This window comes from Macrotis lagotis, chromosome 3, assembly GCF_037893015.1.
Source record: "Macrotis lagotis isolate mMagLag1 chromosome 3, bilby.v1.9.chrom.fasta, whole genome shotgun sequence".
Lineage (NCBI taxonomy): Eukaryota > Metazoa > Chordata > Mammalia > Peramelemorphia > Peramelidae > Macrotis > Macrotis lagotis.
The window spans coordinates 216380616-216406548 of NC_133660.1; the positions used below are offsets into that span (position 1 = coordinate 216380616).

At 36.8% G+C, this 25933-nt stretch overlaps 1 protein-coding gene across 3 annotated transcripts in view; it reads left to right on the forward strand.

Annotated features, from left to right (window-relative positions):
- SORCS2 (sortilin related VPS10 domain containing receptor 2) overlaps nt 1-14954 on the forward strand; it is a 1216578-nt gene extending 1201624 nt beyond the window's left edge. The window contains exons 26-28 of one of the 3 annotated variants that reach the window (XM_074229836.1): nt 6448-6551; nt 9947-10026; nt 10342-14954. In XM_074229836.1, coding sequence (XP_074085937.1) covers nt 6448-6551; nt 9947-10026; nt 10342-10365 — 208 coding nt within the window. In that variant the 3' untranslated portion in view covers nt 10366-14954. Of the gene's footprint in view, nt 1-6447; nt 6606-9946; nt 10027-10341 lie in introns of all 3 variants that reach the window. The other 2 variants (XM_074229834.1, XM_074229835.1) reach the window with 2 other exon arrangements.
- Nucleotides 14955-25933: the final 10979 nt, after the last annotated feature.

The window sequence follows — 25933 nt, forward strand, 5'->3', positions numbered from 1 at the left end:
AAAGAGATGATAGATAATGAAGAGAGTAAGAGCAATCTTCAGTGGAAAAGGACACAAAAATGAAATTTAAAAAAAACTAATGAACAAGACTGGTTGAAGATGAAGGGGGAGGGGGATTTACTTACCTAATAGAGATGAAAAGAGGAGAAGAACTGAAGAAATCAATAAATAAAATGCCAAAAGGAAAGAAGTAACACATAAGAGGGAGCATCAGGGATGAAGAGAAAGGATATAATGGGGACAGGAACACCTTAAAACTAAGATTAAGCTAAAATAATTAAAGAAACATTGTATTATTTTATATAGAAAGAGGGAGTAATTGTAATTTTAAAGGTGAATGAATTAAACATTCCAATAAAATGAGAAAGTGACAAATTGGATAAGAAAATAAAACCTAAACTAAGGGGATAGAAAAAATGTACCATGCATCAAGTAAATTCAAAAAAAAGCAATAATTGCAATTATGCTATATGTTAAAGCAAAAACAAATAATTTTAGAAGAAACTATATACAGGACTAAATAAATTGTTGGGGAAACTAGAATTAAAAGACTTATGACAACTAAATGAGGCTATAAAAGTATGTACATATTTCTCAGCATCACATGTAAATATTGACCATTTAGTAGGGCACAGAGATATTTTAAACAAATGCAAAAAAGCAGAAATGTAAACACATTCTTTACAGACCATCATACAATAATGGGTTTAGAAATCCCAAACAAAAGATGACTCAAATGGAGGCTTAACAATTAAATTATAAGTAATGAATCAATCAAAGAACAAATCATAATTATATGAAGGAAAATGATAATGATATAACAGCATATAAAATTTCTGGGATGCAGCCCAAAGCTGTCTCCAGGGGAAAAATTATATCCCTGTAAGCATACATTATCAAAATAGAAAAAGAAAAGATTAATGGATTGAATATTCATTTTATAATACTGGAAAGCCAACAAATAAACTTAAAATAAAAAAGACATTAAAAATTACATAAAAATAGATGAATTGGAAATAAAATAATCCATAAAAGTGATAAATAAAATTAAAAACAGGTTTTTAGAAAAAATCAAATATTTTATCTAATTTGATTAAAAGGAAGAGAGCAAATGAAGAAAGATGATACCACAACAAAAGCAGGAAGAAATAAGAAGAATAATCAGAATCTATAATGAGTAGCAATATGCTAACAAACTGAGAACACAAAAAAAATAGGGAAATACTGTCAAAAGTAGAACTTCCCTAATTACCAGATCAGATAAGGACCTTCAATAGCCTAATCTCAGAAAAGGAAATCTAGTTGTAAAGGAACTACCATAGAAAAAGAACCCCTTATCCCAATGGATTAACAGGATTAATTCTATCAAACTTTTAAAAAAATACTACTCATATTTTACAAATTATTTTAAAGTAATTGAGAAAGAAATTACCCTACTAGAATTCTTTTGAGACATATGCAGTCCTAATATAGGGAAAGTTACAACACAGAAGTAAAACTATAGCCTGAAATCATTGATATTGTTTCAAAAATTTTAAACAAAATTCTGTCAGGCTACAGCTATTTATCCAAGAAATCATTTATTATAACCTAGTATGATGTGTACTGAAAATGCAAAGATAGTTCAACATTAGAAAAACAATGTAATTAAGCATATTTTAAACCAAATCATCCACAAGAACATGATTATCTTAATGGATGTAGAAAAGACAATAGATGCAGTAAAGTACAATCCTCTTTCATGATAAGAATCCTACAAAGTAAAGACATAGAGGGTCATGTTGTAAATAAAAAAGATATCTAAAATTAAATGCCTGCTTTATATGCAGTGGGGATGCATGAATCTTTTCCTAAAAAATATGGGAAAGAATGTCTACTCTCCCCATTATCATTTGATATAGTTCTGGAAATGCTAGCTAAAGCAACAAGAAAGAAATTAAAATCATAAGTATAAGAAAAGAAGAGATAAAATTATCTCTAATTGCAGCTGATATGAATACTTGGAAAATCCTAGAGAATCAGCAAAGATATAATTGAGATGACTAATTGGCTCAGCAAAGTTTCAGGTTGCAAAATAAATCTTCAAAAATCAACAGCCTTTCTATAAAACAATAACAAAACAGAAAAAAAAGCAATAATGGAGAAATTTCATCCAAATAACTACAAAAAATGTATAAATTATCTGGAGATCAAGCTTCCAAAGCATACACGAGACTTATACAAAGTACAAAACAACATAAATAGCTGGAGGAGTATTCAGCACTCAATTCAACCATGCCAAAATAATAAACAAAGCCATACTACTGAAGTTAATTCACACTCAGTTCTATACCAATCAAATTATTAAGGGAACATTTTATAGTATTTGATGAAATAGTAACAAAATGCACTTGGAAAAACAAAAGCTCGAAAATCAAGGGAAATGTTGAAAAGAAGTAATGATGAAGGAACAAAAAAACACTTTCATAGGTCAAAAACCAACCATCAGAACTATTTGATATTGGTATTAAAATAGAAATATCTCAACAGCCTAGACAAAAGATGATCATAATTAATGGAACCTGACCCAGTATTGAGAAAGTGGGAAATAATAAATAACTTGGGAAAAGCTATTTCTTTGATTAAAAATTGCTGGGAACACTTGAAAATGAAGACTAGACTTAAACTAATACTTTTATCCCATAGTCTAAAAATTATTGTAAATGGATATGTGACTTTAAATTTAAAACTCATACTATATATACATACATACATATATATATATATATGAAAAGTAACAGATTATATACCTCTTACAGTAATGAATGGGATTTGTTTTCTTAACTAAAAGAGAGATACATGCAATTACAGGAGATAAAATAGATATCGAGCTTCTACACATAAAAAAAGAATGCACCTGTGACAAAGAAGGAATTTGTTAAATTAGGAAAAAATCTTTGTTTTAAATTATTCTGTTAAGAATTTGGAATCCAATATATAAACTGTGTATGTGTACGTGCCTAAAAGCCAATCTCCAGTAAGTGAATGATCTGAGGATATAAACAAACATTTCTCAAAGGAATTGTGCAGCATTCACAACATTTTAAAAGCATGTTCCAAATCACTAGTTGAGGTTTCACTTCATAATCTATAAATTAGCAATAACCTTCTAAAAATGACACATTAAATGTTGGTAGGGTTGTTGGAAGATAGGAGCACTAATATATTGGCGTTGTTTGGAAAAACAGCTTAGAAATATGAAAATAAAGTGACTAAAATGTCCATAATTTTTTAACTAAAGACTACATTACTTATACCTCAAGGAAGTCGTCGATAAGAAAATAATACTTATATACACCAAATTATACCATCATACTTTTGTGATTAGAAACAATTGAAAATTGGCAAAAATAGATGTCTATTAATTGGGGAATGTGCTATATGAAATGATCAATGTGATACATATAGTGAAGCATGGAAAGATCTATATGAAGTGATGCAGAGTGAAATGAGTAGAACCAAGAAAACAATATACAATAACTATGATATAAATTGAAAGTGGAACACACAAAGAAATCAAAATTATAAAGATCAAGCAGACTAGGAATAAAGAGATACAACAGAAGTTCCTCCCAACCCACTCCTTCATGGGAATTCTGCCAATGTCACACATTTGTATGTTTTTAGACATTTGTGCTGAATTTCAGTTGTGTTGAATTCGGTTCATTTGTGCTGAATTTTCTTGTTTTTTTATTGTCTTAAAAATACTGTTTGTTATATGATATGGGAGAAGAAAGGATAGGTATACAAAGAATACTGATGATATCTTAAGATAGAAGACATCAACAAAAGTTTATTTTAAAAAAAATATTTCAATTAACAGGGAAATAGGAGGGAAAGGAAAGAAGAGAGTGGCAAATTTAGGGGAAAGTATATTCAGGGAGGGGGCAATTAGGTGATACATGGATCTAGAGCCAGGAGAACCAGTAAGACCTGAGTACAAATCTAGCCCCAGATATTTTCTAACTATGTGATTCTGGGCAATTCTCTTCATGGATGTTGCTGTGTTTGTAGTGGTGGTTAGCACTGACATAAAGTAATCTGCTGGAAAAGCAAATGGCAAACCACTCCAGAGTCTTTGTCAAAACAAAATTAAAAGTATGGACAGATGGTTCATGGAGTCATGAAGAGTTAAATACAACTGAATGACAGCAGTATTATTAAGGGAGAGATTAGTTATAAGCAAAACAAACTCTAAAGATACACAAAAACATCCTTAGCTCTTTGAGATGGCAAAGAATGAGTATCTGAAAAGATGGTCATACAATGAAGAATGGATGAACAAGTTATGGTATATAAATGTGATGGAATACTGTTGTGCTCCTATCTTATCAATGTAATGACCAACTAGAGTTCCAAATGACTCATAATGAAACAAGCTTGAGACACATATTTTGGGAGGGATGACCAGAAAACATGGAAATTTATTTTGATTGTCTGTACATATTGTAGTGGGTTTTCTTTTTCTTATGTTACTTGGAAAAGAGAGAACAGAGGTGGAAAAGTTAGATCACAGAAAACAAGAGCACCTGAGAAAGTATATAATAGAAGAATCCAATGCCCAGCAAAGAAACCTGGAGGATTCCTTGTTTTTCTTTGAAAGAGAAGGAACATAGACCAGTAAAAGGACCTACTTTTTCCTTTGGAAAGAAAAGACACACCTTTTTCTCTCCTTGCCAAAATGTGGATTAAGGAAGTTAAAAATAGTGAGTTACATGAATTAAGCATGTCAGTGAAAAAAATTCTGTTTTGACCAATCTGTTCTTCAATTTCTCATTGATCTAAGTAGTTCCTACTCTGTGAGACAGAGTGACTATTATTTAAGGCAGGAATGGCAGATTGAGGAGATTAGGAGAATAGCTAAATTTAGGGTATGACAGTTACAATGGGAAAGAGAACAAACATTGACCAAAAGTCATATCTGATTTTCTCAATGTATCTGAAGATCACTGTGATTTAAAGAGTTGAGATTCAAATTGTGAAAGCATGAGCTCTGAAAGCAAAATACAGGGGTGTTGAGTTATTGACCATTGTCTAACTTAACTTTTCTTCCCCAAACCATTGTCATTTTATGGTAAATATTGTCCCTCACTCATGGGTCAGCATGTTTAAGATTGGGTCATATACCCTTGTGAGTCAGTTATGTTGCAGATTTATGTATAGAACTTTCATAGAACTACTTTACAAGTTGCTGAATGGATTAAACATCATGGCAAATAAAGCATCTATGCCCAATTTCCCATTGTGCAAAGCTATATAAAAATAAGGTTACACATATAACAAATAAATCCCTGCCTTCAATCAGCTTCATTTTAAAGGGAAAGACAACACAAAGATTTAAAGGAGCTAGAAAGCATTACAAATGTGAGGGAAAAACCCAGGTCTTTTGACATCCAGTCTAATATTATTTCAACCATAAAAACAACTAACTTTTTTTGCTTGTGTTTCTGGATTAATCTACATATGGATGCAATCTGGGTGATCTGCAATTTTAAGAGAACTTAAAGGCCATAGGACTTGGCATCAGGAAAGGGTTCTCAATTCATTCCTAAGGTCTGAAATTAAATTAAAATAATTTAATAGTTTCATCTCTCAGGGTCTCCATTTTCTCATCAACTAAATGGAAATAACAATACCTATCCTGTTCAATTCATAAGATTATTCTAAGCAAAATATTTTCCAAACTTTAAAGTGCTACAAAAGTATAAGCTTAAATATCATTCATTTATCGCTATATTTAATGTTGTTGCTATAGCTTATTCAGTTATTTCATTTATCATTGTGACTCCATTATGGGTTTTCTTGACAAAGAAACTAGGGTGATTTGACATTTCCTTCTCTGTCACATTTTACAGACGAGGAACTTGAGGCAAATAGGGTTAAGTGACTTGTTTAGGGTCTAATAAGCTAACAAGTATTTGAGGACATATTTGAATTCAGGTCTTCCTGACTCAAGGCACACTTCTCTATCCACTGTACCACCTAATTTTCATGCTATATTTAATATACCCTAACAAAAAAGAAAGGTCCCATAGCATTATCTTCTCCTTCTCTTGAACCACTGTGATCTGGGATCCAAATTTATTGTAGGTCAGAGAACATAAAATTAGGGTTTTGTGAAATTACTTGAGATCACCACTGATATCACCCCCCCCATCATTCTTACCCACCCATCATTACCACCATCAAAAGAGAGGGAATGTTGCATAGCAATTCCTTTTTCTATTAAGTCCTGTATGAATTTGGGATTGGAAATTCCCATGCCAATTATAAATCCCAGATGTTTTTAATATTCAAGTAATACCAATAATAATTGATGTGCAATTCAAGTTTAGAAAGTACTCTATGGTTTACAGAACACTTGATATATGTTGACTGATTCCTAGGTCTTTTTCTTCTCTACCTCAGGAAACTACCTGGCAGAACCGTCTATGCCCAGATGCACAATGAAAAGGAACAAGAGATGACTAGCCCAGTCAACCACAGCGAGGACACACAGAACATCATCCAGGGTGAGGAGTTTATAGATGATGATGTGGATTCTCAAACCCTAGGTAACACCAGAGGTAACTTCACCTTCCTTTATTCACCTTTCGCTGAGTACAAAATAATTTTTCCCCCTTTAAAATCTCTCTTGGGGGGGAAAAACCAAGCACCCTTTCCTATCATTTAACCCTTCCTTGATTTTCTACTCAGCTGCTAGAATTTGATATCAATGGATCATGTTGACTCTTAACCATTTTTGCTAGGGGAAGGGAGAAGTTTCATGATAAAGACACTGATAACACTCCACACCTGGGAAGCAAAAAGAATTACATGATGATGGCAGGACCATGAGGAGACAAATGCGTTATCGGCCTAGACAATTTTGTGGCCGCTTTGGCAAGGAGGCAAGTTCTAAGGATCTCAATATTTAGAGGTCTCCTCGGGAAGGGACCTTAGATAATCAGATAATAAAACCAAGAATTGTAGAATGGGTAATGTCTTACTCTATGTGTTAAAAAAAATTAGCAGAATCAAGACTTCTCCCTCAAAACCCAAGGTGCTTTCTACTTCACAACATCTTGAAAGGTGGACAAAGGTTGGTGAACCATTTGTTATTCATCATTCAATGAGTCTTTGCCCTCAAGGAATTTCCATTCTTTCAGATTTCCTTCTCAGGAAGGAATCAAACTGGAAATCTGAATTATCTTATGATTTTAATATTTTGTGTTTCAAATTTCCTACATTTCTGTCAAATGTATAGATATGGAAATTTCCTGCAAGACACCCATGCAAAAGATCTATTTGTCCAACATCACTTTCCATTTCAAATGCAGTTTCCACCTTTATTTCATTGGAGTTTCATGGCAATCCTATGAGAAAGAACAAGAATTATTCCTATTTACAATGAGAAAATTGAGACCCCAAGTGAGGATAAAGAAACATTTAGACTGATGGCCCCATTTAACAGATTAGAAAATTGAGGCTCAAGACAGTTAAATGGCTCTACCTAAGTAGGTCATACAGCTAGTAGCAACAGAAATGGTGACAAGAATTTAATTTTTTGATTCTTGTACCAGTGATCATTCCACTATGCCCAACTCCTTTCTTGAATGATGACAACAGTAAAGTAGATACCAATGTCTTGCTCTTCCTGGCAAACTTTTTACATAAATCATAAATCCTAGGATTTAGAAAAAGAGGGAAGGTTTATAAAATCATCAAGTCTGATCCACTCACTTCATAGATGAAGGAACTGATGCTCACAAGTCCTGATAAAAACTCCAATCATTCTATATATGGGAGATGAACTATTTCCTTCATTTCTTTTTGCTGTGTCTACTCTTCTGGCTGACCTTCATCCAGAGAATTCCAAGTTAAATTCTGTCTAATTCATTATATGAAATGAATCCATTTAAATTCTGGTTCCACAGATTATTATTATTAGATTTCCCCGCAAAATGTCCTTTAAATATTCATTCTTCCCTTTGAGTATCCATGTACTGGACAGGACCACTGTGTTGGCAAGGGCATCTGGCCAGTGAGATGTAGAAGAAAGAGCATTAGGTTGGAAATTAGAAGATTTGGATTTGTAGCTAGATGCTGCCACTTACTGACTATACAACCTTAGATAAGTCCCTGAACCTGTCTGAGATATCAAAGGGTTTTGATGAGAAAAATATTCCCTAAGAGTCTCTATATGGAGGTGAGGTATGATTCTAATGACATGTCCAGCTCTTCCCAATCTGTGTCCTCTAAGGTGCCTCCTAGTTCCAATGTTTTTCCTCCAGCATATTTCACCTTCTATAATAGAGGTTCTTAATCATTTTTTGATATTATGAACCCCTTTATTATTTGGATAAAGGCAATAGATCTCTTCTTAGAAGGTTTTCAAAAGTACGAAACACAGAGAATTTTAAAGGAACTCATAATATTATAATAAAGATCTCATTTTGTTTTCATCTATGTTCCTGACCCATGAAATCCAACCCTGAATCTGTGGATGCCAGGTCAAAAAGAAAGCACATACTCTATGTTATGTATTTTCTAAAACTATAAGTTCTGAAATCCCTCTTAGTCCTCTTCCACATCATAGGATATCAAAACTGGAAAGGACCTTTGATTCCAATCCAATTGCCTTATTTTACAAAGAAAGAAACTGAGACCCTGCAAAGGAAAGGAACTAATTCAAGGTCACAAAGTAACTTAGTTGCCAAAAAAAGACTAAAATTCTGACTCCTGGCTCCTAGAGAAATGCAAGTTTCCTTTCCTGTCCAGCATGATTCCCACATATCGGGTCTGAAAGTAACCAACAAAGAGGATTTGAGCCCTATTTCACTGACCACTCCTACCCAAACCCCCTTCTGATATAATAACCTTATCTGAGGAAGGTAGGTCCCATGCTTGGGGCCCCACAATAATCTGTTTCTAAGAGTTTTCCTAAATTGATCTACTACTTAGTGTCTGAAGGAGTTTGACACAAGTGTTGACAGAGCAGGGCTCAAAGGATAGCCACCCTACTTCATTTTGGATACTTTGGACTGCAGTTGCCCCTATGATTATTCCAAAGTTCACCTGACCTCCAGAATCTCGCCTTCTTTTTTCCTTCCTTTCTTTCTTGGTTGTTATGATCTGCAGCATCTCCTTACAATCTGTTCCTTTCATATGGGGAAGACAAATTCTTGAGTTTGAAGCCAGGAAGATAGAGGGAACCAATGGAGTCCCTGATATGGTTCTGACTTATTTAGGTGGTGATTTAACTCAGGTCTTTCTGCCAAGAAAATTAGACTCTAACTTCGAAAAAGTACACAGAGAATCATAGACCTTAGAGCTGGAAGAAGCTAGCTTGAAGATCTCCAGTGAGAGGTCAACTGCTCTACTATGAAATAGGGTGGATTCTTCAGGGAATGGATCAAATGGATACTGTGGTCTCTTACACCTCTAAAAGTGTGTGATTCTATGAACCCATCTGATCCTGCCTTCAAGCAACAAAGGCATTATTATCCTCCTTTTACAGATGAAGCAACTGAGGCTTTGAGTTCAGTACAATGTTCAAGACCACACTGATAGTGGGAGAGGAGGGAATAATCACTCACACTCAATCTCCTGCTAGTTACTTTTCTCTAGAACTTAATTTTAGATCATAAGAACTGAAATTCTTCAGATCATAGACTTTTAGAACTGGGAGGGACAGTCACAATCATCTAGTCCACCTTCCTGATTTTACAAAACTTCGCCAAGATAGAAAATGGCAGACTTGTTCAACAAGTTTTCTATTGTTCGCTTTCCTCTTGTAACTTTGGACTTTTCACAGCACCAGTTTTCCAGATTCATCTAGTCATTTATTCTATTTTCTATATATGTTATGTTGCCTCCTTTCTCGCCACCCCCCACCTTGGGACCTCTCCACGCCCTTGCCTTGCAGTGACCTCTTCTGAGAGAGGGGGAAGTTTGAGCAGCCACCGAATCCCCTTATTGCCGATGCCAGTCACTGCCCAGTCACAGGTCAGTGGCATGTTGGACGGAGGCTTCCCGTCCCACTCTTCCCCCTCACCTGCTCCCTTTGAGAGACTATCATACTTTTAAAGGCACCAACCACCATCTTAGGCAGTCACTGGAATAGAATTTGAGGGATCTACTGCAGATTCAAAACAATATTTAAGAACCCTACCTCCCACCCCACCCCAAACCTAAGCACACAGAAGGTACAACCACATAGCTGTTCCACAATTACCTGAGATTGTTGCTAATATCATTGTTGACCCTGCTGAAATAAGCCTGCTAACCCACATACCTGTGCCACTTCTTGTGTCTTCCCAGGTAATCACTCAGGCGTGGTTCTGAGCATCAACTCTCGAGAGATGCACAGCTACCTGGTTAGCTGATGTTTGCAACTGAACACAAACATGGAAGACTCTTCTCTGTCTCGTTTTGTTCCCCTGGTCCCTTCCCCTCCTTACCCCGGGGAGGTCACAGAATGGCGAGCATGGCTATAACTCACGCTGGAAATGGATAGCCCTGAAAAAGACACCCAGAAGAATGGTCATTTGATGCACCCATTTGAAACAGGACACATCTCATTTCATATTCACTGGATGGACTTGAAAACTGGACCAACTCAAACACAAATATTGCAAGCAGATACATGCAGCCAAAGGCATTCCCCAGACTCCCTGCTCCTGGTGTTCACTCCCCCCCCCATCCCCAATATTTGTGTATTTGTTCTGATATCTTTTATACCCAATGACCTTTATCACTGGCAGGTAGTCTCAAAGGCCTAATCGGAAATGTCTAGCAACAGAAGAAAAGACCAGAAAGAGACCCCACTAAGGATAGGGAAATCCTGTCCCTCCCCCCTGTTACCCCCCAACCTTCCCCTAGTTTGACACTCAACGTACCTAAGAAAAAATCTGAGTCCAGGATTACAAACCCACCTTGACTAGCTTCTTCTTCCTCATCAACTCTTTCCCAAAATGGTGAATTTCCTTAAACTACTGCATTTTTTTTTTGCCGTTAATTAAGGAAAAAACCCTAGCAGAAGTTCTAACACTAACTCCCATGTATCTTATACTTTCAAATTTCCAAAGTGCTTTTCTCTCAATAAGGCTATAAAATAAGTCTTGATGGATTTGAGTATTCCATTTTATAGACGGAGAAACTGGGAATCAGACAGATGTTACTTGTTCAAGGTCTCATAGCTAATGAGATTCAGAAAGCAGATTTGAACCCAAATCTCTGGAGTCTAGGTCCTTTGCTTTTTTTCCCTCCACTATACCACCCCTAGTATCAAAGGGGCAGCTAGGTGGCATTTTGGAGGTAATAGAGCACCAGTCCTGGAGTTAGGAAGACCTGAGTTCAAATCTAGCTTCAGACACCTCCTGTGTGACCCTGGGCAAGTCACTTAACACTGTTTGCCTCAGTTTCCTCATCTGTAAAATAAACTAAAGAAAGAAATGAGAAACTACTCTGGTATCTTTGCCAAAACACAAAATAAAACCCAAAAGGGGTCACAAAGAATTGGACATAATTGTAAATAACTAGACAGACAAAAACCCCACCCCAGTATCATAATATTTAGAACTTACTAGGTCCTCAAGAAATGACTTGGTCCGACCCCCAATTGTACAAAGGGGAAAATGAAAGCCAAGGAAAAGAAGTAACTTTCTAGCAAGTGTCAGAGCTGAGACTTCAAATTTGGTCTCTTATTTCCAGGTCAAGAGCTACTTTCCCTATATATCTTCTGTTATCAACCACTCACATGTCTTTATCAATTTATCATGAAGATTTACAAAGTGCTTTCCCCTGATGCACCAAAGGGTGGGTGAAGCTCCAGGTAAGGGAGCTGCTTTGCTTCCTAAGCCAAGCAGCTCAGTATCTAGTATAAGCAGCCCCAAAGAGCATCCTGCCCCCATCAGCCATGGCCACTAAGGGTTCCCCCCAGCCCCTTCTCCCCCTTTCACCCTTCCTCTTTCCTCTTTTTAAAAGTCAGATAATGTAAATACTTCTTTAAGTAGCTTTTGGGGTATTTTTTTTAACTTTCTATTTTTATGGTAGGGCCATTACAGGCTGCCTAAGCTTGACTTTAGCCCTCCTCCCCAGCCCCCCTATATTTGTCAAAGCAACAACAGATGGAAGTAATAACAATAACAATAATAATAATAATAATAAATAATTCACATTTCTATAGTGCTTTAAGGTTTATGAAGCACCTTCCTTGCAACAACCCAGTGAGGCAGTCAGTGTGGATTTCTAAGGATCCCATTTTACAAATAAGGAAACAGGCTTTGAGGGGCTCCTTGTCTTGCCCAGGATTGCACAGCTAGTAAGGTTTGAGGTAAGACAGGTCTCTTTTGAGAACAAGTCCAATATTCTTTCTGTGCCAGCACACATACGCTCTCTCTCTTGGACTTCCTAATGCCCAAGGCCACCCTCTTTGGGCCTGGCCTGATTGTAGTGCTTCCTTTAAGCCAAGGCTGACCAGCCTCTTCCCAGGGAACAGAATGGGATATCCAGATTGCTCTTCCTCCATGCAACCACAGGGTGGCAGTCTTCCTCCATGCTACCCCACCCTGTTAGTTTTTCTATAAGGCAAGACAATGGGTCTTCTAAAGGAACCCACTTCTAAAAGATACTGAAAATGGTTTAGTGTCTTCGTGGACTTGGCTCTCCTTCAGTAGCCCAGACAGTTGAGAAGCTAGAAATTGCATGTAACCACACAACACCATTGCTGAGAATTAGAGACAGTAGCTCAACAAGAAAATGGGGGCCATCGAGTCACTAAGCATCTACCATATGTCAAACCATTGTGGTAAGCATTGAAGACACAAAGACAGTCATTGTTGACATGGAGCTCACAAACAAATGGAGATACCTTGCAAAATGGCGATGTACAAAGTGTATAAGAAAACAATATGGGGGTTGGATAATCTCCCAGGGCAGGCATTAGCTTTCAGGGGCAGTACCAGCAAAGTCTTGAAGAGGATGGGATTTTAGCAGAAACTTGAAGGATCCCAGGTAAGGGCTTCAGAAAATAACAGAACTCTAGACCTGAACGAACTTGTGTTCAGTCTGAACTTGAGTTTTCTTTAGTGTGGGTAATTCCTGGTAAGGAAATTCCTTTTGTTGATGCAGATCCTGTAATTTGTGGATTTGGAAAGTTGCCTAGAACCCTGAAAGGTTAGCCAAAAGGGGAAGCAAGTAGCAAAGTTAGGAAATGATGATGCTAAAACTCAAGTCAAGTCTTCTGATTCTAAGGCTGATGCTCCATCCATCCTCCAACAAAGGGAAAATTATCAAGCCTTAAGGTCATCAAGCAAGAAACAGCTTATCTGAAATGAAATGCTTCTGTCTCTGCTTAGTTCTTCCATATATATATATATATATATATATACATATATATATAGTTCCATTCATAGGGCTATACATCTAGAACAGAAAATGTCTCTCAAAGGTCACCTATTTCCTTCATACCAGTTAAGTTTTATGGGTGAAGAAACTGAGGCCCTCGGGAAGATAGGTGAATTCCTCAAAAAATCACACAACTTGTAACGTGCCAGCATTGAAAGCCAAACCCATAATTCTTTCTACTATGCCATGATTCTGTGTGGGTTTATCCAGTAAACCACACTTGTGGGGGCATCCTCCATTCCAGAATATGGGCACCCTTATAAAGCACAGTCTAATGGGGGAAGGGTACAGAGTCCCCAAAAGCTTTGAGTATATAGAGTATAAATCTCCATAGGCCCTGCCATGGATATCATTCTGGAAAACGGCCACTTCCACCAGTTTTCCTGAAGTTATCATCTTGAAAGGCTACTAGAGGCCATATCGTGTAGAGTTTCATGATCTTAGGTTTTAGAACTTACAGAAGAAGAAACTGAGGTCCAAGAATGAAAGTCTGAACTCACTCAGCTACAGATCCAAGATTTGAATCCCTTGTCCTTTGACTCCAGACACTGGGCTCTTTGTTTTACTATGCTAGACCTACATCTTTGACCTCACTTTGTTTATACTGATATGGAAAATGGCAATTGGATCTCCAGTTACTGATCAATCAAGGAAGCTCAAAGGAGGGGTGGGATTAGAGAGAACCAGGCACACACACACACACACACACACACACACACACACACACACACAATTTTCAGATGGGGAAACTGAGGCCCAGTAAAGTGATGACTAGCTCAAGGTCATAATGTAGCAGAACCAGGATTTGTAAGCCAAGTCTTCTCACTGCAAGTTGGAAGCACTTCCACTTGCAACATTTTTTCTCTTCAAGTTGGCCTAAAATAAGTAGCACTGTTTGAAAGATAAGGGCCTAGAGAGAGACACAATGACTTATTTAAAAAGTCATGCAGCTAGTTGGTAACAGAGTAGGAAAACTAGAACCCTTGTCCAAAACAGCAGAATATATAGAGTGGCATTTTTTGGTTTGAGGCGTTTTGTTTTGTTTTTTCTGGAAGAACATTCACTGAGTTCTGTAGATTGACGGGAGAAACAAGGATACTTCATTCTCCAAAACTGATGTTCTGTCTACATCAATTGTATATTTCTTCTTCCATATCCTTGGCAGCTTCAAGATTAAGTGACTTTTCTGAAATTTCAATTGTAATAACTTGTTTAAAAAATTCTCTGTTCTTTTCTTTGTGCTGTCATTCTATATGCTTACATACATGGAGCTAGAAAAATACCTATACATACTTTATAGATGCTTAGACATCCACTATAGATATCCCAAATCCACTATCAAAGCCAAATGACACCACAGTTGTTATGTCTGCCTCCTCACAAAAGAAGAAAGCTGGGAAAATTGTGATTATAAAAATAAAAAAAAATTTAAATCACTGATGAGTTTCTCTACCTTGAATTCTAGGATAAACTCATGAACACACAATGAACTTGAATGTGTAAATATTTTAAGCAGTTTAATTAAAATAAAGCCAAACAAAACTCTGTCTCTCTTTCTTTTTAAGTGGTTCTGTTAGGTCCTTCCTATTTCTACTTTTTGAAGTTTAGATTCAGAGAATCCTAGGATTCTCCAGTTTAGAAAGACCCTTAAAATATATAATGTAAAAGCTGAAAGGAATCTTACAACACAGAATGTTGGAGATAAAAGAGATCTGAGAAATTCAATGTCAGAGTTGAATGATCTTGGAACACATATGGAATGTGAGACCTAGAAAGAGTCTTCAAATACAGATGTTTATAGCTAAGAAAGGACCTTTAAAAGTATATTAGAACTGAAAAGGGACTATAGAAAATAGGATGTCAGAGCTGAAAAGTACCCTAAAACATAGACTAGAAGGATATCAGAATAGAGACTATTAAGGCTAAAAACAACAATAACAACTTAGAATGAACTGGAAGAGAAACAGTAGAACAAAGGAAATTTAATCTCTCATTTTACGGATGAGAAATCTGAGGCCCAGAAGGAGATAGAGGTAGTAAGTGGTTTGTGCCTTGGCTACACCATTAACAACAGAAAAATTAATTCTGTATTGAGGCTCCGTTATTTTACATAATGGGCGATTTAACAGTAACTTGAACTTTGATTTTATAGCAATAATGTGATTTCCAAAATCAAGTTATTTTAGTGCCGCAAACCACTACCACCTTATTCCCACCAGTGACATGAGAACTGCCTTCTTTAGAATATTTTTTCAAGTTCTATCTCAGAAATGAAGGCAGCAGCAAATGCATCTCAGGGAGACTGAAAGAGTTTGCATATTTTTCTTTCCTTTTGTATGTGTCAAGGCTCAGTTGGGCATATTCTACTTTTATAGATTATCAGTGGAGGAGAATTGTTCAGGAAACTAACTTCCTACTGGATCTACTCCTTCTGTGATGCTGCAGCATACTGTAAAGGATCTCAGAATGGGACTTTTTATGTCAATCCATTCTCCTTCTCTAAATGCTGAGAACTAAAAAGATAAAACAAAAACAAGACAACAAGCTGTGGATTTGCAATCTCTAATTTCTATCTGAGTTACCCTAGTCTCTGCAAGGCTTCTGTCAAGGAGTAGCTACAAAAGGGCTAATTGGTTTGATGAGAAATTTCCCTTCACTTTGATTTATCTCCTCCCCACCAATTATCTTCCAGGACCAACTCCAGTAATAATCTCTAAAGTGAAGGACCTCAGAAAGTTCATTATTTTGAATCAAATACAATACCAGCAAACTTCCCACTGGGCTTTTGATTTGATGATAGTTGCCTTAGAACAACAGCAAAACATCTAAGTATATTTCTCATTCATAGAATCATAATACCTTACAAATGACATGACATTTTCCCCTTTATGAAGTACTATTTCATAGAGTATTTACTATCTCATATCCATAATCTCACTTGATCCTCACTACAGCTGTGACCTTAGGCAAATCATTTAAGCACTTTCTTAGATAAAATTATTATCCTTTGGAAACTAGCAATCCAAAAAAAGGTTAATTAGCCTTGATGCTATATATGAATGAAAGTCTCAGAGGCAGACAATAATCCAACTGCCCTCTGCCTGACGAGATCACATCTGAAATAACCAATTCAGAAAAACTTCCTTTTGAAACGACTTGGCAAAATCTTCCCCAAATCTCTTGCCTCAGCCTGGCAAATCCAGAGAAGAGTAAGAATGATGGGGAAAGGACAAGGAATGGTGTCTTATGACATCAGCTGAAGGAATTAGAGATGAGTAGCCTTGAGAAGAGAAGACATAGGAAGGATAGAATTGGGTAGAAGAGATAAGTATTAAAAGAGGGATTAGATTTGTTGTATCTCTAGACAGAATAAAAAGTCTATGGGTTGAAATGAAGAGGATTATGATTTCAGTTCATTTTAGCCACCTGGAAGACATGTATGCACTGATAAATAATGACCAAATATAGTGTCAAGAGGGAAAAAAAATGAATAACTGATGGGATCCAAAGGAGCCTTCTGTAAGAGCTTGGACTTGAACTGCTATGAACAAAACAATGGATTCCAAGAGATGAAGGTAAAGACTTTGTAGAAAAAAAATGTGACTGTATAGATTGAAAAAAAAGAAACTAGGAAAATCAGATTAACCCCACAAATGATATTTATTTTTAAATGTTGTGGGTCAAACCAAAACCTTTAACTAAAGTCAGTCAATCAAATATTCTTTATTAAGCACCTATTATGTGCTAACTAATCACTGAGGATACAAAGAAAAATGTATCCCTGCTCTCAAGGAACTCTCATCTGAGTGGTTGTAAGAGGAGGAGACAGGGAAAGGAAACAACATACAGCTGTTACAAGCAAGATATACAAAAGATAATTTGAAGATAATCTCAAAAGGAAGGTATTAGTATTAAAGAACAAGAAAGTCTTGACTATAACCAAGAAACTGAGGCTAGAAGGTAAGAATACCTTAGAAGTCATTTAAGTCAACAAAAATCATTTTACAGACAAAGAAACCCAAGTTTGAGTTAAGTAATTCATACAGGGTCAGACAGAAACACTGGCAGAACCAAGATTCAAACCAAGGTCTTCTAATTTCAAATCCAAGAAAGGGATCAAACAGAAATTCATAACAATATTATCAAATTAAAGACAAACTGATATTAGCCTGGTACCTAGATGGTGTCATGGATAGAGAGCACTAGACTTGGACTGAGTTCAAGTCTGACTTCAAATTGACTCTGGGCAAGTCACTTAATCTTATTAGACTTAATTTTCTCATCTTAAAATAGAGAAGGAAATGGCAAACCACTCCAGTATCTTTGCCAAGATGGGGATATCATGAAAACTTGGACATGACTGAAAAACAACTGAAAAGCACAATATTAGCATCTCAGTTTTGTAGATAAAACCTGATAACTGACAGAAAGCCTATTTTTGTTTGAAAGAACTAATATGTTATGATAATGCAACTTGGATGAATTAGAAAAGTGGAAAAAGATGTCACAACTCAGATGCCATCATCTGTTATGTTCATTGAAATCTGGAACTAGAAGAAACCTTAATGCCTATCTGGCCTCCTAAGTATACAGGTGAAGAAATCAAGGCCCAGTGAGATGTGATTGACCCCAAATCACATAGCTTGTTAATGATAAAACTGGGCAAGTTTCCATTTGGTCAAGGCTGTAGTTATTGATCCTTGACAAAAAGCCAGAATCTATCCACTAACGATATAAAGACATACGTGCAGACATAGCTACATGAAAATGTAGTCCATTTATCTAGTACATTTAGTACAACCAATTAACAAGCATTTAAAGGCCTCCTGGGTGAAGTCTGTGTTATATGTACATAGTATGAAAACTATTAAATGAAAATTAACCATTTCTGAAGCCTCCATACTATAAAAGTCACATTGTGTAAAAATTCTGATATGCCAGTGATAGCAACCCAAATTCTAACATGAAAAATACATCATAGACAACATGAACCAAGGCAATCTGCAGAGATTTCCTCACTGCAGCCCTTTGAGGAAGGCTTTACCAGCAAGTCATCACTCCACAACCCCCCCCCTTGTTGGAGTTTAGATTTCTGCACCCAGGATTAGGGCTTTTTACCCTCCTTGCAAGCCATGTTTGATCTTCAAAGTGCCATTGAAAAGCAATAGAAACCACTATTCTACCCATTTACAAAAGGGGAACTAGGTTCAGAGAAGGGAAATAGCCCCTTAAAGGTATCCAGGTAACATAACATCAGAGGCACATTGGTTTCCATGTCTTCCTAATTCCAAGTCCATGGTGTCCATGCCTTATAAACTGGGGAGAAGGAAAGAAAAAGAACATAAACCCTGAACCTCTGAAATAAATTTGTGAAATGGTACTTCCTAATAAAACATCTCAGGAATGGCTTATTTGCCCATGTTTTAGGACTTTGTACAGTGCCTCACAAGAATTGATTGATTGGATCCTAACATCTTTAAATGTTTTAATCCACTGTTCATTCTCATGATACTCATGTGATTTGCAGAATCTAGCCAATTTGAAATAATATGTACAGTAGGTAAAAAGTCATTTTGGTAATATACATTCTTAATTCCCTTGTATTTGTATAATATTATCATTAGACTATTAATCACCAACAAATCCACAAAGCACCATATGCCTCACTCATTCTCATTCCATACCTATTTGGAGGTTGAAGGTACTTTAGTCTAGGTCTCTCCTCGCTATTTTTTTTTTTTTTTTAGTTTTTGCAAGGCGATGGGGTTAAGCGGCTTGCCCAAGGCCACACAGCTAGGTAATTATTAAATGTCTGAGGCCAGATTTGAACTCAGGTACTCCTGACTCCAGGGCCAGTGCTCTATCCACTGCACCACCTAGCCGCCCCATCCTTACTCTTTTCTTGCTCCTTGTATTTACAGTACAACTGAGCAGAATTTGCTTCTTAGCAGTCTAATCCTAGAAAAGAATTCTCATTTATAAAAGTCTCTACAAGTTGTACTGCCTTTCCTCATTTTGTTATTGTTATTCAGATGTTTTAGACATGTTTGATTCTTCATGACCCCAATTGGGATTTTCTTGGCAAAGATACTAGAGTAGTTTGCCATTTTTTTTCTCCAGCTCATTTTACAGGTGAGGAAACTAAAGCAAGCAAGGTGAAGTGACTTGCTCAGGGTCACACAGGTAGTGTCTGAGTCTGGATTTGAACTCAATATGATATCATCCAGGCACCAAACCTGGCACTCTCTCCACTGAGCCACTTAACAAACCACTTTCCTCATAACAACCTGATTTTAGAGAAGAGAAAATTGAAGATCAGAAATGGAACTGATGGGTAAGTATTTAAGTAAACAACAGAATTTCAAGGTAAAAGGTAAAATGACTGCCCCAAATCATAATGCCGATAAGTGGAAGAGCCTAGTGTCTTGTTTTCACGGTGACTGTTTTTTCCCACTCTCCTAAGGCAGCTCAAGGAACAGATAGACCATTTCACTTGGAGTCAGAAAAACTTACCTTCATAAGATTTTTTAGACATTTACTAGCAGTGTGAACCTGGACAAGTCACTTAACTTTTTTTTTCTATGATGATAGCACTGATTCAGAGTTATTCTTGAGGATGAAATGAGTTAATGCACATTCAGAGCTCTGTAATCTACTAAGTAGTCTGTAAAAGGTTGTAGATAGAGTGGAACCTGGAGTTAGGATGTCATGAGTTCAAGTCTGGTCTCAGACATTTACTAGCTGGGTAAGTCACTTAACTTCTGTTTGTCTTGATCCTTTGGAGAAGGAAACAGCAAACCACTCAAGCATCTTTGCCAAGAAAATCCTATGGACAGTATTGCTGCCCTATGGTCCATGAAGTTATGAAGAGTTGTTCACAACTGAACAAGAAGAACTCTTTAAATGATGACTTGATTATTATTATGCCTACTCTATTTTATTATTGTGCTATGCTATTTAATTTAATACCATACTATACTATACTATTATTATTATTATTATTATACCAAACAACCCCTTTGGGGAAAAGATTTTCCTCAAATAAGAGAGAAGAGAATATTTTTGTCTCCCTAGATAGTCACAATAATTTGCATGTTATTATGCTTTTAAGGTTTTTATTCAGCTTCATTTTTTAGTTTAGTTATATTTACTTATCTAAGGCTTATTATTTTGACTTCAGTTTAGCAAAGTGCTTTAAAAATATAATTTTGTTCTCATAGCCACCCTGGGAACTAGGTGATATTCTTAGTCCCATTTTACAGACAAGGAAAGTGAGGCAGAGAGTGATTTTTCCAGGGCCACACACCTGGTAAGTATCTGAAGGCAAATTTGAACTCTAGGTTTCTTGACTCCAGGTCCAATTCTCTATCCAGTTGGAGAATTAGTAAAATTAGACTTGAAAAAAAATTTACATCCTCATTAGCAAAATACCAATCTTTAGTTAGGTCTACATGCTTCCTGGAGGACAAGGCATTCCATCAACTGGATGCTTTGGCTGTTGGGCACTTGAGGGAGCTGGGGATTAAAGTCTCCAAGCTGTACAGACCATTGGCTGAATATTGGTTGCTTGAATGTATCAGTGTCGGACCTAGCATTAATCTTTTAAACACATCCAATTAAGGAGGTAAAATGAATGGAGAGATGCTGATAATAGCCACCCCCTCCTTCTTAAATCATTGATGAATTTCCTTTCCAGAGAATATCCCCTTTCAGTTACATTTTCAACTCAACAGGAATTAATTATCATCTACGATGTACTCAAAACTGAGAATCCGAAGATGAAAAATGACAGTCCCTACCTGAGAGAAGCAAAGACTAGGAATATACAGGTAAGAAAGGTAAGGGGAGTGCAAACAGAAACAGTATCTCCCTGTCAATCATCACCATTCAAGGCTTAGAATCTCCCAAGTACAAAAAGAACTCTGAACTGACCAGGGGGAATATTAAAAAGCAGTAGAATGTCTATGGTGATGATGGCTGTGTTATTTTATTATTTTTGTGTGTTATTTTTAACTCAAAGGGAATTCTGAGTATCACAGGGTGAAGAAAATCACCCAGTCCTAGAATCTGGAAGAGTAGCTTTTGTTAGGAAGCATCCAGAAAGCATGACTTGGACTGAGATTAAGAGGTAGGGGATTTTTTCCTTAACCTTCCTATGCTTAATATCTTTAAGTTTTTAGGCTATGTTGGGGATCTGTCATCTACTCAGAACTATGGCATTCTGACTCAATTAGACCTAGCCAGTAGTTTGAAGGGCACCTGTTTATTTAGCTTTTATATAGATATATATGTGGGTACATATATTATATATGTAAATGTAAATTCTATTAAGTACATAATACACATATCTATGTGTTTGTTTTATAAATATAATATATATACATATATATATACAGGATATATGTAAAACATAAATAGATGATTTCTTTGGAAATGAAAACTGTTAGATGCAGGGGTGGATGGGTGGATAAGTGGATAGATTTATTAATGGAGTGGGACTGTCTTGCATAGTGGAAAAGAGAGTCTATCATAGTGCCAGAAAGTGCCAAAAAATTCAAGTGTCACCTCTTAGAAGTCCTATACCTGTAGGAAGTCACTTAATTAATTAGTGGCTCAGGGTTACTCTCTTAAACCAGAAAGACAGGATGGATGGAACCTGCATCAGCAGTGGGAATTTCCTCATTGAATAGTTTCCCATATCAATGACATAACAAGTTCATTCCCTATCCCAAGCCTTACCACGATGCCTGAATCAATGTTGCATGCCATCTTAAAATTAACCCCTGGTCAAAATTTGCTGAGGAAAATGAGACTCTGAGAGGTTGACTTGCCCAAGCTTCTACTAAAAATTGCAAGTCCCAGTTCAATGCTCATTTTCTACCCCACCCCCATATCTTACTGATTTCATTAAGATCAGTTGGTTCTTATTTCATTAAAAACTATTTGAAATGCTATTTTTATCAGGTTTTATAAACATGCAGAATTTTGATGTACTTGTTTTACTTTGAAATATACATTGTTTTTCCAACAGTGTAAACATAACACTACTCTCAAGTTTTTCCTCCCATCCCCATCATTCCATGTTTACATTTTCATTCATTCATTCATTCATTCATTCATTCCTTCAGTAATTCATTCATTTGATAATTATATTAAATACCCCTTATGTACCATTGTGTTACATAAAGAAATAAAAGATCAAAAGAAAAAGTTCTTGGCCTGAAGGAATTTTAAAGATTAAATTTGGTAAATAAATGATAAACAGGCATAAACTGCAATAAGCCATCATCACATAATGCCAGAGCAGGGGCATGCCCTTATGCCAGATAGAAACCATTTGTTTGATCAGATGTGTCTAAGGCTTTCAGAATTACCAAGAATTTTCACTGAATTCAGCTGTTGTTTTTTTCCCCCCTTTTCCACTAAGCCAAGTCTCATTGGGAGAATGAAAACCTCATCTTATTAAGTATGAGAAGAGCCTTGAGGACTTCAGAAAGGGAAAAAAAAGCCCAGCACACAGATAAAGAGAAAATTGACTTGTCCATCACCATGATGAAAAAGGGGAAATTTTAAATCATATCAAATAGAAGTTGTCTAATGACACCCAACAGGAAACACTTCAAATTCTCTTAAATTGAGTTTGGATGTGATATCAATAGCTCTGTCAGGAGGAGCTAGAGAAAGATGCTGTCTCATAAATACTGGATGGAAACAGTTTCTTAAGTCTCTCCCTGCTAAAAACACAGGCTTAGACTACACTTTGGGAGATCTAGTATTTCACTGGCAGAGGTCCTCCCTCCAGTAATGTCCTTCCCAGAAGTTCTATCCCCTCATACCCATTGGAAAGCATGCCAGTGCATTACTATAAATCCCCAATCAAGGGGGTGTGGAAGTAAGAGCTACTTTAAGAAGGCTAGAGTCATTCATCCAGAGTCCCCATGAGGTAATTGGGGGCAGTGACTAAGCCAAGATCCAGGACCTGGATTCAAGTTCTGCCTTCCAAACACATTGTGTATGATACTGAGCAAGACAGGGTCCAGGAAATGCTTTAATACTATAATTTGAAGAGAAGATGTAGATACATTAACATAGGACTTCACATGGGGAGTGCTCTAAGAATAGCCCTAGAACAGGGGAGCTAGGTTGTGCAGATTTTGGACTACTGAAGAAGGCCCTGGTGGAATTCAGCCTCAGACATCAGTTCTGGGATTCTAAACAAGTCACTTAACATCTATTTGCCTCAGTTTCCTCATCCTTAAAATGAAAATAATTGCAATGCCTTGGGTTGCTAGGTTGTACTGAGTTTAGATGACTGGATCTGGAATCTGGAAGACCTGAATTCAAATCTGATCTCACACTTACCAACTGAGTGACCCTGGGAAAGTCACTTTACCCAGTTGGCCTCGATTTCTTCATCTGTAAAATGAACTGGAGATGGAAAACCACTGAAGTATTTTTTTTTAGTTTTTGCAAGGCAATGGGGGTTAAGTGGCTTGCCCAAGGCCACACAGCTAGGTAATTATTAAGTGTCTGAGGCTGGATTTGAACTCAGGTACTCCTGACTCCAGGGCCAGTGCTCTATCCACTGCACCACCTAGCTGCCCCCCACTGAAGTATCTTTACCAAAAAAAACCCAAATGACAGACCAAGACAAATACTTCCAGAAACATTTCTAGGGAGTCAGGTCCTACATGGGGTGGTGAGGGGGCAGTAGGTGAGGCAGAGCTGAGCCTCACCTCTGATTGGAAGGGTTGATAGTGTACAGCCTTTTTTGGCTAAGTTGTCAATCAAAGGAGACTACACACCCCAACCCATCCCACTCCCCAATTGGTAAGGGATTCTGAGTACTTCCATGGCTGGCAATGTGGACACAACCAGACAAACTTCCTCACACCTGAAATACTTTTCCTCTTCACCTCTTGACCCGACTTCCCTAGCATCCTTCAGCACTCTATGGCTGGGACCTTTCTTCTGAAGTTGATTCCAGATTGTATAAATTTAACCCTTATCAAATTGTTGCTGCCATGGGGAGGGAAGGGACAGTGGAAGAAAAATGTGGAGCTCAAAAGCTTTCTAAAAGATGAATGTTAAATACTATCTTTGCATGTCATTGGAAAATAAATATATTTTTTAATTTTTTAAAAGAGAACGTCAGTTTCTTGAGAGAAGGTATTATATTTTTGCCTTTCTTCTCACCCCCAGAATCTAGCCTAGTGTGTGGTATATAGATAAAGGTTTAATGCTTATTTCTAGAACAATTGAGTCATGATAAAATGACTTTTCCTAGTGCTTTTGAAAATTGTCTAATATTGATGGTTGATTTTGAAAGTTCTGGGGTTTCTTCCAGACACCATTGGGGTTTTCTTGGCAAAGATATTATAATAAATAGACTGGAAAAGGAAGTGGCAATTTTCTCAAGCCTATTTATTATAGGTGAGAAAACTGAGGTAAAGATCAGGGTGGCACAGTTAGGCAGTGTTTGAGGTTAGATTTGAACTCAGAAAAATAAGTCTTTCTGATTCCAGGCCCAGTATTCTATCCACTGTGCCATCTCCCTGCCCAAGTATTACTGAAAATACTAGCCTATGTGGTACTTGAATACTATGAAATACCACTGTTCTATAAGAAACCATAAAGGGTTGGACTCTAGAGAAACATGGAATGACTTAAGGGATCTGATGCAGAGTCAAAGGAGTAAAACCTAGAGAACAATGTACACATCAACAACATTGTGAACAATCTCAATGGAAGCAGCTCCTCTCAGCAATTCAGAGAGCTAGAACAACTGTATCTGACTGGTTATGGACTATATTATCCCCAACCAGAGGAAGAAAAACAAAACAAAACACAGGGAAAAAAACCACTCAGAATCTGATGAACACTTTATTAAAAATTATCTCTTATGTATGTCTTTCCCTTAATTCTAATCCCTCATGCCCCAAATTACTAATTTTTAAACATGTTTAACAAAATATGTATGTAAAATGCTCACCTGACTGTTCCCTGCTGGGGGAGGGGGGTGGGAAGGGAGGGTAGAGGGAAATTTTATAACTTGGAAATATGCACTAACGTATGGAAGAAAATAAATTTTTAAAAAATATATTAAAAAAATACTAGCCTATGCTAAAAGTCAGATGGGTCTTCTTAGTTCCAAAGTTGCTCCTGTGGGACCTTGGACAAATCACCTTCCATCTCTGGGTCTAATTTGCAAAATAAGAGATGGTCTAATTTCTGTCATCAATTGAATCTAATCTGAAAAAGACCTTCAGAGAACTGAAGAAGTCCCAGGAGCAAAGGCAAAGACCTAGATCTTGAATGATGTAGGGTTCTTTCAGGAGTAAGTAAATGGATCACAGTCAGGTGATTGGACCAGGACTGATACTAGACTCCCTGGGAAAATCCCTGGTGTGAAGAGGCCAGTAACCTTTATTAAAGTCCTATTGTATGTATATATGCTCAGTTCCAGGGGAAATACAAAGTTTATATAAATCAATCTGGCTCCCAA